General features: G+C 36.6%; 2 protein-coding genes and 1 long non-coding RNA gene across 4 annotated transcripts; 1 reads left to right on the top strand and 2 right to left on the bottom strand.

Annotated features, from left to right (window-relative positions):
* Positions 1-3,883: 3,883 nt before the first annotated feature.
* On the top strand, positions 3,884-8,604 carry LOC100632591 (uncharacterized). 2 transcript variants are annotated; one of them, XM_003390127.3, is made up of 5 exons: positions 5,587-5,809; positions 5,957-6,264; positions 6,325-6,465; positions 7,222-7,293; positions 7,345-8,604. In XM_003390127.3, exons 2-5 carry the CDS (start codon positions 6,157-6,159, stop codon positions 8,452-8,454), a joined length of 1,431 nt encoding a protein of 476 aa, XP_003390175.1. In that variant the 5' UTR covers positions 5,587-5,809; positions 5,957-6,156; the 3' UTR covers positions 8,455-8,604. The 2 variants fall into 2 exon arrangements, 1 of the variants encoding a protein (XP_003390175.1); XR_002187242.1 differs by lacking the exons at positions 5,587-5,809; positions 6,325-6,465; positions 7,222-7,293; positions 7,345-8,604 and adding exons at positions 3,884-4,084; positions 4,328-5,382 and having other exon boundaries at positions 5,957-6,157.
* An 84-nt stretch (positions 8,605-8,688) lies between these two features.
* On the bottom strand, positions 8,689-11,829 carry LOC109586840 (uncharacterized). Its single transcript, XM_020003064.1, has 4 exons — positions 11,616-11,829; positions 11,514-11,570; positions 10,838-10,915; positions 8,689-9,971 (listed from the first exon to the last, which is right to left on the bottom strand). The coding sequence occupies exons 1-4, from the start codon at positions 11,727-11,729 to the stop codon at positions 8,856-8,858; spliced, it is 1,365 nt and encodes a 454-aa protein (XP_019858623.1). The 5' UTR covers positions 11,730-11,829; the 3' UTR covers positions 8,689-8,855.
* Positions 11,830-12,281: 452 nt separating this feature from the next.
* Positions 12,282-12,796, bottom strand: LOC100632718 (uncharacterized). Its single transcript, XR_002187243.1, has 3 exons — positions 12,471-12,796; positions 12,359-12,418; positions 12,282-12,310 (listed from the first exon to the last, which is right to left on the bottom strand). It is a non-coding gene; the product is annotated as an uncharacterized LOC100632718 (long non-coding RNA).
* Between the last annotated feature and the right edge of the window lie 344 nt (positions 12,797-13,140).

The raw sequence follows: 13,140 nt of genomic DNA on the forward strand, positions 1-13,140 counted from the left end.
AGCAAGGCTAAAATAAACAAAATACTCGCATGCAGTGTTTGTGTATAGATCTATACTCAATCATCTGTAACAATAACAGCACATTTTATTCCTTAGCATTGACTGTCTTGATTTACTGCATTAATGGGTTTATTTATCTCCCTGACTAGTATTACAACAGTATGTACTCCAGTTATGTGCCATTTCAATATTTCTTGACTGCATTTGATGTATAAATAGGAGTAAAGTTAATGCATCTCACTGCGTCCATTAATGGTAAATGACAAATTAGATTTTAAAAACTACAAATTTTATAGTGATAGCAATAATAATTGGGTCACTAAACTAAAATAGCAGTAGCAAATCTTATAATAGCACTACCAAAATCACTACCAATAATAATAATAGCTATAAAGGTTCTCAACATCACTAAAGTTCATCTTTAACATCTCGCACTTCCATTGTTTCAACATTAATACGACCCGTTATAGTAATATCAAATTTCACTATCATATGATACATGTATACTTCGGAATTAAAACCAAATACATGTAGCCACGTTTTTAAATATACACTGGTCACATAGATTGGCTTTCTTGTATTAATGATTTTATAATCATCTTCATACTTGCTATTATAGCAAGTATAAGGATGCTTAGCTACAGCATTATCAGAAAATTTAGCATCATAATAGTCATATATTTGACATCTTGGATGGTTGTACGGGTACTTAAATCCGCTGCTTGAGAAGACATAACTTGCACCAATAGCATCTAAAAACTCAGGCCGATTAGCTTTATTATTAGTATAAGTATAAGCACCATGATGACTGACTTTGTAGATATCAGACTTAAGATCAGGTCCTGCTAGATCTAGAAATAGTCTCATATGGTCCTTCGGTAGTTCAAAGTCACCAGTGATTAGTGTAGACTTACCAACGTAAGTTACCTTGGAAATAATGGAGTCTTCATTATTAGCTTCATCACCAGCATGAACACACTGTTTATAAGCAGAAGCAACAATAGAGAGTGTGACACTATTAGCAGCATTAGGATCAGGCTGATAATTAGGACAGAGGTTCAACTTTTTGGCACAATCCTTGATACTGTAACAGTAAGGTACTTGTCGAGGATCTGCATTGTTACTGGATATATTTTTCGTATATGTGGCCCACTCACAAGAATGATATACAGGGACTTTTTTGGCATAAGAGTTTAATATATGATTCATATAATTGATGTGGTCTTTATCAGAGTGAGTAAGGACTACAAGATGAAGTTCAGTCCCAGCAAGAAAGTCCACAATATCCGAGTTTTTCATTCCTAGAAACTTACTGGACCCAGCATCAATAATAGTGACTGTTCCTTTAACAGGATCACCATAACCAAAAGGACACTGTATCACAGTGCAGTCCCCCTGACCCACTGGTAGGGCGTAGATGTGTAACTGATCATCAGCATCAGGTATTGGAGGTATAGACACAGCTACTTTGAATAACAAAGAAAGAATATCAATAAGACTCATCTTCATATACTACAATGTAGCTACCAGGAGAAAAAACAAACAGAGAGAGAGAGAGAGAATCGCTGTAGTAAAGATTGCGTGATATTCTTTAATGTAGCAAACAAGCCATGAATAATAGTAACTGACCAATCAGATTACAACTATAAATATCATACATAAAAAACTAAAAGTCTACAACTAAAAATCAGTTTATTTTTTTCTTATTTTATCACTTATACGCTTTACAGCAACCCCAACAGAAGAAGTGCCACCTCCAAAAACTCCACCCACACCAGCCCCCACTCCAGCTCCCACACCAGCTCCTATTGCAGTACCTACAATAGGTACTATAGAACCAACTGCTGCTCCAATACCACCACCTGCTAGAGTTCCAACACCAACAGAGGCAACAATAGCTCCTACTTCAATGGTTAGACGGTGTTTTGCATATGCTTTTAAAAAAGAGCGAGTTTCATTGCTGCAATGATCAATACACGTGTCCCACAGTGTTTTCACCCAATCGTCTGTTGTAGGCAACTTCCTTTCATTTTTTCTACCAGCTATGCAATATGGTATTTTCTCCAATACTTCCTTTTTAACACGATCAGCTTTAGAAAGAAATTCAACAATGTATTTTTTGTACTCTTCACTTTTCTCTTCTATTGCAGCCTTTGGGTCACTCACAGTGCTTTCAAGTGTAAGGAATCGGTTTGCCTGTGTTAATACAACAACTGTCCTCTTCCACATCTCTTCCTTTAACACAGAGGCCAGTGATGAAAACATGCGACGATTAGCTCTATCTTCCAGCTTGGCACATACGAGGATCAGATCATAATTATCATGCTCATCAATTTCATACAAAATATTAAAATCAGTTCTGCCTTCAGTATCGCCAAACCCAATGGTATCATAAACCCTTATCTTAATCCCTTTGCACTTTCCTTCATAAGCTGTTATTTCTGATGTAACGGCTCTTGCTCCATGTCCAACCTTTGCTACATCCTTCCCAAACATAGCATTGATCAGCTCTGATTTACCAACAGCAGTAGGACCAACCACTAATATAGTAACAGGCCTTCCACTATCACGTAGCTTCTTTATCTTAGGATCAACTTCTTTAGATGAAACAACACTGCCTTCAATGTTTTCATTCCCATGGACTGTAGTTATATCACTGTCATCTTTTGTTTCTTCTTCTATAGCTATAGACGGAGCTTCAGCCATACTAACACTACAGTGTTTGTTTCTCTGTAACTTGATAATGTAACAAACAAGCCATTAATAATAACAGTAGATCTAACCGACCAATCAGATTACAGATTAATAATTAATTAATCAGACTAATTTCATAACCATAAAAGCAGACACACCCCCAGTAGCAGTAGCTCCTCCTCATGCAGCCCCCATTCCACCTCCAACAACAGCTCCAACACCAGTTCCTATTGCAGTACCTACAATAAGTACTACAGAACCAATTGTAGCTCCAATGACAGTACCAACAGCACCTCCACCTACTGCACTTAACCGGCTAGTTGGCTACATAAAAAAGGTATTCTATCAAGTATCTGGTATCTAACTTCTAACTTGACCAAAGATAAAACTACAATTTGGTGCTCAAATTTTGTGACTTGATCTTCTAAATCATTCTTTTGCTACAAAGGACTATTATTATCTTTGATGTTGTCCAAACTAATGAAGACATTAGCAAGAATAAGGTACAACTACTGATCTGTTCTACTACACATCTCCTCGTTTAACATTCCCAGTAATCCTAGAATCCATTCATACACAAACTAATATCAAATCAAACCGGCCAGCTTTTAGCCATCTCAGATTCAACATTTCTACTCCTCCTTCCCTTAAAAATTTGTAATAAATCCAAATGTGATCGGAATCAGCTCAAACTTTTTACAAAACATAAGAACGTGTATATGTATCAAGAAATGGTATAAAAACGGCAAATTCTTTTGGAGAAATTTTTGATAGAATACCCTGCATGCACTATAATACATCGTTAATTATTATTATTAGCTATCAGCTCCACCCACAAATACTTAAACAATACATCGTAATACATTATTAACTAACAGTTCATTAATAACTAACTGTTTGCTCAATGACAGTTGGAATGATCGGAGAATAATGAACAATATTTTGATGCAACTCTCTTAAATTTTGAGAATTCCTGACATTTTTCCAGGCATGAAGAAATGGTCTAAATAAAGTTTAAAATTAATTACTAATTAATAAATAATAATACCTTTTAAAACATTTATGCAGCAGCAACATTATTCTTTTAAAAATTATAATTCTTTAATTTTGTCTTTTCAATATTACACATTCTTTCAATTAGAAATACGGTGCAAAACTTGAATTCAATTTTTCTCAATCCTTTAATTAGAAATACGGTATAACAAAATGGCCGCCGTTCCCGTGTTAGGAACTGATGAGAATCCTGGCCCCCAGAATCCTGAGACTAAAGCAAAAACCAATCTAATCGTAAACTACCTTCCCCAGACCCTAACGGAAGAGGGACTGAAGCAGCTATTCTCCCAGTTCGGGGTCGTGTTGAGTTGTAAATTAATAAAAGACAAATCCTCTGGTGAGTGGTGGGACAGACCTTTAATCAGCCATTTTAAATGTAACGTACTCACAAATACATGAATATTACCTTATTTGAGGGTTCAATTTGACTTTGGGTGGGACTTTTAATAAACGGTTGTGAGGTGTGAAATTTCACTTGTTCCAGACCCCTTGGAGGAATATTGAGAATGGGGGGAGGGTAATACCATTAATTGTACATATTTGTACATGTACATGACTAGCTACACTCTCCTTCCTTTAGGTATTTCCTTAGGGTATGGGTTTGTTAATTACGGGTCAGCCGAAGAGGCTGAACACGCCATTCAAAAGATGAACGGTACAACACTAGAAAGCAAAACACTGAAAGTGAGCTATGCCCGTCCTTCTTCAGTTGCCATTAAAAATGCCAACGTCTACGTGGCTAACCTCCCCCCACAACTCTCCCTCACTGAACTAGACGCTCTATTCCAGCCGTACGGTACTATCATAACCTCTAAGGTACTTACTGATGAGGACACAGGTGCTGGCCGAGGAGTTGGGTTCGTCCGATTCGATAAATACACTCAAGCTGAGGTTGCCATAGCAGCTCTAAACGGCAAACAACTAGTGGGCGGGACACAGCCTTTACTCGTTAAATTTGCAAACCCACCGAAAGCAGCCACGCCCCTAACAGGGACAGTCCCGGGCGGACTAGCTAATCAAATAATGACACAAACTCAGAAACGTTTAAACAACAATGGCTCCAGCTCCAGTGCGGCCTCTTCCATGAGTTATACTAGTACTAATGGAGGGAGCGTGGGCCCAATGAGACACATTCCAACTGTCAGCAACATGAGGTATAATCCTGTCTCTAGTCTACCTACCGCCGGCCTACCCACTGCTGCTGGTATGGTCAACCCTGCGGCAATGGCCGCCCTCACTGGAATGACAACTGGCGTACCTAATCTGGCCAATCTGGCACCTGTTGCCGGTGGTAACGGTTCCACTATGACATCACCAGGTGACCCCAGTTACTGTGTCTTTGTCTATAATCTTCCTGAGACCTGTCAAGACTTCCTGCTATACCAGCTGTTCAGTCCGTTTGGTGCCATTACTAGTGTGAATGTGATCCGTGATCTTAAATCAGGTCTGTGTAAGAGGTACGGGTTTGTTAACATGAAGAGTTATGAAGATGCCTGCAGTGCCATAATGACTCTTAATGGCTACGTCCATGATGGGAAGACACTCCAGGTCTCCTTTAAGAATCAGAAGAAGTAGATTAATGATGACTGCAAGAGAGAAGGCTTCGTTCTTCAGCTGTTGTGTATAATATTATAAGTAAGTAATGACGTACTTTTCCTCCCCCCCCCTCTCTCTCTCTATCTCTCTTTGTCACAAACTGATCAGAAACTTACAAATTTTCTTTATTATTATTAATTATTATTATTATTAATTAAACTTTCCCATATTATTATTATTATTATTATACTTTTGTTGATTATTTGTTTATTATTATTATTATTAATTATCATTTATTAACGAAAAATATTAAAAATTTTTTGAATTTTTGCGTTCTTTATTATCGTTAAAGATCACCACATTTCATCAAGTAATTAATTTATTAATGAATTAATTATAATTTTAGTTAAAAGGCTTCAATTTGAGTTCTTATAATTTCGTTTTTTTCAAGTTCATTATTTACAGTTTCTTCTCTTGCAAATTTTTGTGTGGTTCATCAAATTTTTTATCATTTCGTGCCTTCAAGGTAAAGTAATGAATGTCATTAGTTAATTCATTTATTATTATTATTATGATTTAGTTTTAATTGAACATATGATTTGTAGCAAAATAGTTAAATGACCTTTTCATTTTTTTACCCCTCCTTTTATTTCTCTCTCTCTCTCTCCTCCAGTGTGTTTGGTCAGTTTACAATGGAGACTGTGTTAGGAGCTGCTTTTGGTTCTCAAGTTAATGTATTAAAAGGAGAGGGAGACTCACTCACCGAATTGAAGAAAAGGCACTGTTTATTTTTTAATAACTATTAATAATAAAATTTATAAGCAGCCACGCCCACGAATTGTCTGCAAATTACTGAAATTAGTTCAAAACAAAATGGCACTGTTAACTGGTAGAACGAAGATAGTTTTAGTCGGAATCGTTGCCTTCCTGTTGCTGCAGCTAGTCCTCTACGAAACTGCTGGTCTTGACTGGTATAAAAAGGTAAGATACAGACCCACTAAGACATAAGTTTACCGGCTTCTTCTTAATCACATTTCAAAGGTGTTCCAAAGTTCAGTTGTGACTAAAGATGACGTCTCCTCAGTCCAGCATGTTGATAACGAGCAATCTTCTACTCAAGAGACATCAGTGGGACCAGCTGGCTCACGTCCTGCCATTACTCCCAATAAAGACAATAGACCAGTGAGTGAGTTGTATGTATATTAGTAGCAACTGGTGTTGTAAGGGGGTGGGCAGCCATTTACTGTATAAGTGGATTTATTGAATTAATTGCATTAAATAAAAAAAGAATACAATTTAATATACGTTATGTATTGTGTATTGAAATTGGATTACTGTTTGTTAGGTTGATTAACTTAACATGTACAGTACAGTACAGTAGTTATGATGACATAAAGCTTCAGTTATTGCATTCTATTATTAATTAGGACCATTGAACTAATGGGGCTTCTTATGTGAGCATGATTCTGGAGCAACTTTAAAAATTCCTAAAAAATCCAATTTTGATCGGAATCAGCTCAAACTTTCTCCACAACATAAGTACATGTATATGTATCAGGAAATGTAATAAAATTGAGGAATTCTTTCCTTTTCATTTTTGGCAAAATTTGGCCAAAATCCCTGTACTATAGTACAGGGACTTTTGTCCGATTTTGGAGCAACTTTAAAAATTCGTAAAAAATTTAATTTTGATTGGAATCAGCTCAAACTTTCTCCACAACATAAGAACATGTATATGTATTAATAAAAATTATAAAACTGGAGAATTTTTTACTTTTCATTTTTGGTGAAATTTGGCTCGTGACCCTGTACTATAGTACAGGGACTTTGGTCCAATTTTGGAGCAACTTTAAAATCCTGTGGGAAACCCTGGGTTAATTCATTAATTAATATTTGTTTTCATTTATTAAATTATTTGTTTTCAATTGCTATGTGTAGGCTTACAAGAAAGCATTTCAACATCCGAAGACTTATGAAGAGCTTTTTATACTAATATCAACTGATTACATTGTAACTAAAAATAAAACATCTAATAATAGTAACACTATGTGCTATTTATAGGTTAGGAGACTTGGTTATATTGACTTGAGACAAAACAAAACAGCAACCATACGACTGATAGCAATGCAAGATAAAAGAAAGACCCCACCTAAGCCGCTTTTTATGAACGTACATTATTCTGATTCTAAACCTACTGCATGTCTACCCACCAAATGGGACTGTGGGGGGCTAGGGGGTCTGGATAACTACGAGGTTTATCTGGTAAAGACCAATGTGTTGAATCCTGATCAGTATCAATTAGTATCTCACATCACAGTATCAACTAATAATGACTGTAGCAGTGAGAGTGGTGTTATCCCCATACAAACCATTAAACCCAAGGAATATGATCATAATTTTGGTGTTTGTATTCATAAAGGGATTGGACCTGATTTCAAGCCTAAGATACTCCTGGATTATGTGAAGATGCACTTGGCAGTAGGAGCTGAAATAATAACAATATACATACAGACTGGGGCAGAAGGAGTCTATGATATATTACTACCATACATTAATAAAGGAACTGTTGAAGTATTGGACTGGAAGCTAGAGCCTAACATTACTAATGGAGGCTCCCATCATTACGGACAGACTGGGATAATAACTGAATGTCTTTGGCGTAATATATATCGAGTGAAGTACTTGGGTATGAATGATGCTGATGAGTTCTTTATTCCGGTACAACATAAGACGATATCGGAGCTGATGTCCGATATTGATAAAGCTCCTACTGCAACTTTCGGTTTTCCGAACTTCATGATGAAAGGGAATGAAATGCTGCCAAAAGTAGCTAAAGCGTTGAGTTCAAACAGCTGCTCTGAGATAAAGAAGGACTCTCTACCTATTTATTACACGAGGAGCAAAGGCTGTGTCATGAGAGGCCAGTACGTTCAAAAGGTTATATTTCGTCCTGAAGCTATTTATATTCCTTGGGTCCATCACCTCATCAAGTGGAGGAGGGGAGAGTACAGAGAGGAGCTTGTGGTACCAGAGGATAAAGGACTCTCCTATCATTATAGAGATGGTTGGTATGACCGACCTGATACTAAAGACAGGCAATGTTCTACTCCAGATTATGAGGCTACAGTGGTTGAGAGATATATCAAGGCAATCACTGGCTGTGATATTTAACGGATTAGGTTCCACGGACACTTATGGATTATACTGCTGATATTAAAACTATTTTATAAACTCTTTATTACTATTTAATGTAATAATATTTATGGTAGACATTTTTTGACCTTAGTTCGATCCCCCTGAGTGTTACATCTATTAAAGTGATATCTGCAGTGACAGTAGCCATTTTATGCTAATGCATATTTTTGATTTTGGAGTCAATTTTTACAATAAACAGGTCATTTACTATGTTGGTTCCAGTACTTGGCACTTGACAAATACATGATGCTGCTAATTTGACAACATTTATTAAACAGTTTGAGCCAAGTTTAAGGAATGTTGTAAAGTACTAGACTAAAATGATTATTGCAAACATTGCAGTTCTAACATTTTCACTAATTAGCAATCCTTAATTACTAAATATCACAGCCTGTCAGGATCTTAATATATTTCTCAATGACTGTTGTATGATACTCTGGGACTGAACATGACTTGTACTTCTTCCAATGTGACCTGTAATGGTATGACAGTCCAGTATCTTCAGGTAGTTTATACTCTTCAATGTATTCCCAACTACGAAACTTTATCTGACAATGGACCCATGGGAGGTATATTGCTACTGGCCTGAAGACAACTTTCTGCACAGCCCTGCCTCTCAGCACACAGCCTCTGCTCCTGGTGTAGTATATAGCAATGGGCTCATTCCTTAGCTGGGGACATGTTCCTGATTGCAATGCTTTTGATACTTTGGGTAGCGTCTCGTTACCTTTCATCATGAAATTCGGGAAACCAAAAGTTGCCGCTGGAGTTTTTGAAACTTGAGGAGTATCAATATCAGACATCAGCTCTGATATTGTTTTATGCTTAAGAGGAATAAAGAATTCATCAGCATCATTCATACCCAAGTACTTCACTCTGTATGTATTACGCCACAAACATTCAGCCAGGACTCCAGTCTGCCCATAATGATGGGAGCCTCCATTAGTAATGTTGGGCTCTAGCTTCCAGTCCAATACTTCAACAGTTCCTTTATTAATGTATGGTAGTAATATATCATAGACTCCTTCTGCCCCAGTCTGTATGTATATTGTTATTATTTCAGCTCCTACTGCCAAGTGCATCTTCACATAATCCAGGAGTATCTTAGGCTTGAAATCAGGTCCAATCCCTTTATGGAGACAAACACCAAAATTATAATCATATTCCTTGGGTTTAATGGTTTGTATGGGGATAACACCACTCTCACTGCTACAGTCATTATTAGTTGATACTGTGATGTGAGATAGTGATTCATACTGCGTTTGAAACAGTAGATCAGTCTTCAGTAGATAATTCTCATAATTATCATACCCACCACCAATAGCACCATAGTCCCATTGTGTTGGCATACAGTGAGGTCTCTTCCACATTGTATTGTAGTGAATATTGATATACAGTGCTACTGGAGGTGCTTTTCGTTTATCTTGCATTGTTATCAATCGTATTGTTACATTTTCGACATCTCTTAAGTCAAGATACCCAAGCCTCCTTACCTATATTAATATAATAAACAATGTATGTGTATATACCGTATACCAGTTTATTTTCGCAGTAGAAAATTTTCGCGAATGGAAATGCAGAATTTCGTGGTGGAAAAACTTTGCAACTCAGCAAAAAACCGCAAAATTTGTGAAAATATTTCACCGCAAAAATAAACTGGTGTACGGTATATATTTGTACTATATAGTATGTGGGTGTATCAAAGGCACCACCACAAGTTTAGTGGAGACCACAGGAGGGATAATCTAACTGTCAATACTGCATGGTAGTTAGAGGACAGACCCATTCATAAACCCATACACTATAGTACAAACCAGATAAACTATCACAGTTTCCTGTTACTACAAGATTAGAAGCCTCCACTTCAACTAACATCCTCTTCTAATCAACTAATTAACATCTACTAGGCAAATTATACTAGATTAATTTGGAGCATAATAAGGCAAATTACTATCCTGGCATAATGGGTCAACATTTCTGGCTTACCACATGATTTAAGTACTATAATAAAACAACCCAACTGCTCACCTCTCAAGCCATGCAAGTGTGGTGAGTCCAATGGCTTAGGCTGTGCTATTCTCCAGTGACTCAAAGTCTGAAAAGATTTTCAGATTCTGGAGGGCATTATTATGATATTGCAGTTATAACAGATGCATGTACATTGTACATGTAACTTCATAGTTGAGTCTTGAGTAAAGCTTAAACTATGAGCCTATAATGAGCTTATAATTGGATTTCCTACAAAGCATACTAGGATGGAATTTGGAGCAGTGCCTAAGATCTTAATAGATATAAACTGAATCATAATTTGCCTAGCTTACTAATTAACACCCTATAAGTTACATATCTCTTAACCTACTATGTAGTCACGTGACACCAGTATCCACAAGTCATCAATAGTTTGTGGATGATGAAATGCCTTCTTGTAATATCCAACCTAACAATTAAAAATATAATTATAAATAATAATAACTTGATCTTGTAAGATACTGCGTTGTTGTGCATGTGGAAACAGTATCCTTTTCTATGCAATGTACAACAATCCTTTCATGCTAATAACTGACAAAATCCTAGTATCCTACATCTAAAGCCCGCCATGCACTGAGCAGCTTGTGGTCAGACCTTTCATGTGGTCGACCAAAACTGAAGATACTTGCAACAAGTTGCCTCACCATATCAAAGCCAGAGCAACGGACATGATTGATGATTCAACATTGATGCCAGTCAGGGCTGTATCAAAAGTATCAGGCTTGAATCATTGATTTTGGGTTTAATCAACCTGTATCAGAGATGATAATTCTTGGCTGCGTATACGTGGTTCAAGCAATCTGATTGGGATGCCAATTTCTCTGCATAAGGCACTGCCACATTTTTAATGGCAATGTTTCCAGACCTTTTATCCGTAGTCTACTCCGATCTGCAGGTAGTGAAGGGACAGGGTGAGACTAAACCTATATAGTACTTTATATGCTTCTTAATTATATATAGGATGATTCTAAAGGACTATCCACTATACAGTGTATCCCACAACTCACCGAACTGTATTTTGATCCCTCAGGCTCATTGCTTCTAACACTGACAGAATCATAAATCTAAGGAACTGTACTGTACAATCATACCACAAGTAAATGAAGTACTTTTTTGAACCAGTCAGCTCCTACCAGTTGGTACAGGATCACTTGCACCAATAGAACTGCAACAATGACACACAGAAGAACAAGAGATAATGATCTTGCTCCAATAGATACCATTTCTGATTTCACAGCTACGATTATTAACTAAAACGGCGCATTATTTAAACCTTAATAAACCGCTATAGTTAATTAACATTATTAAAGTTATGTAGCCCTACTTCTTTGATAATAGATATGCTTTGATATTGATGAATATCAATACTGCATTATATCAATTAAATATCGTGAATTTTGATAATACTGCCTGGCCAGTACTAATTCATAAAAAAGACTTGAACAATCATGGCACACACAGCAGCAGCTGTCATTATTATGTACACATTGTCTACCATTACACTCTCAATGGTTTCAGTCCTAGCTTCTCTCTTAGTTCATTTGCTTCTTTTATTTCAAGTTCTTCCTCCTCAGTCATCTCCTTCTTACTGCTTGACTTCTTTTTGCTTTTCTTCTTTTCTTTCTCTTTCTCTTTCTCAGCTCTCTTCTTCTCCTTCTTATGCTCCTTTTCTCTCTCCTTTTCTCTCTCCTTCTCTCTCTCCCTCTCTCTCCCTTTCTCTCTCTCTTTCTCTTTCTTGTGTTTTCTCTCTCTTCCTCTCTCTTCTCTCCTCCTTCTCTCTCTATCTGGTGATCGTCTTGACGACCTAATTAAATCAATTAATAAAACTTTCAATTAAATAATTATTCATTACTTGTGAGGTGACGGAGACCTCCTGTGTCTATGGTAACGATCAGGAGGAGACCTTGAACGACTAATAAATAAATAAATTAATAAATAAATAATTATTGCATTAATTAATTAACCTTCTGTTGTATCTGTGTCTGTCAGGAGGAGTATAAGATCTTGATAAGCTCCGCCTCCTTCTAGGAGAATAGCTTCGGCTACGTCTAAAACAAGAGCAACATTTAAATTAACATTTTAAAGACCCTCCACTACATTCACTGACACTATAAATACTGAACTGTAAGTAAAGGTACATGTATTATTAATAGTGATGAAGGCCCTTTCCTAATAAGGTCGTGTGGTAGTTCCATGATACAGTAATACCTTCTTGATCTGACGTGAGGTGAAGCTGATCTTGATCTCCTCTCGGGTGAGGGGGACCTCCTCTTTCTCCTCTCCTCCTCCTCCTCCTCCTGCTCCTCCTCTTCTTCTTCCTCCGATAGTTCAGCATCTAAATCATCATCAAGAGCACTCACCTAATTAATTAATCAATTAATTAATTAATTAAATATTCATGACTGACTCTTGGTTCCAGCTGCTCTGTTTCTTCCAAAATATGTCTCTTCTAAAAATAAATATAACGTGATATTAATTGATATTATTATTAATTAATAGTTAAGGAAATATTATTATAATTAATGAACCTGAATTCTAGGTAATATCACATCACAGACTCTGTCCTCTCGCAGTAAACTGTCAACAAATTCATCAACATGAGACAATTCAAACTCTAAATAAACAAACAAATAA

The sequence above is a fragment of the Amphimedon queenslandica genome, unplaced genomic scaffold, assembly GCF_000090795.2.
Source record: "Amphimedon queenslandica unplaced genomic scaffold, v1.1 AMPQUscaffold_12767, whole genome shotgun sequence".
Classification (NCBI taxonomy): Eukaryota; Metazoa; Porifera; class Demospongiae; order Haplosclerida; family Niphatidae; genus Amphimedon; species Amphimedon queenslandica.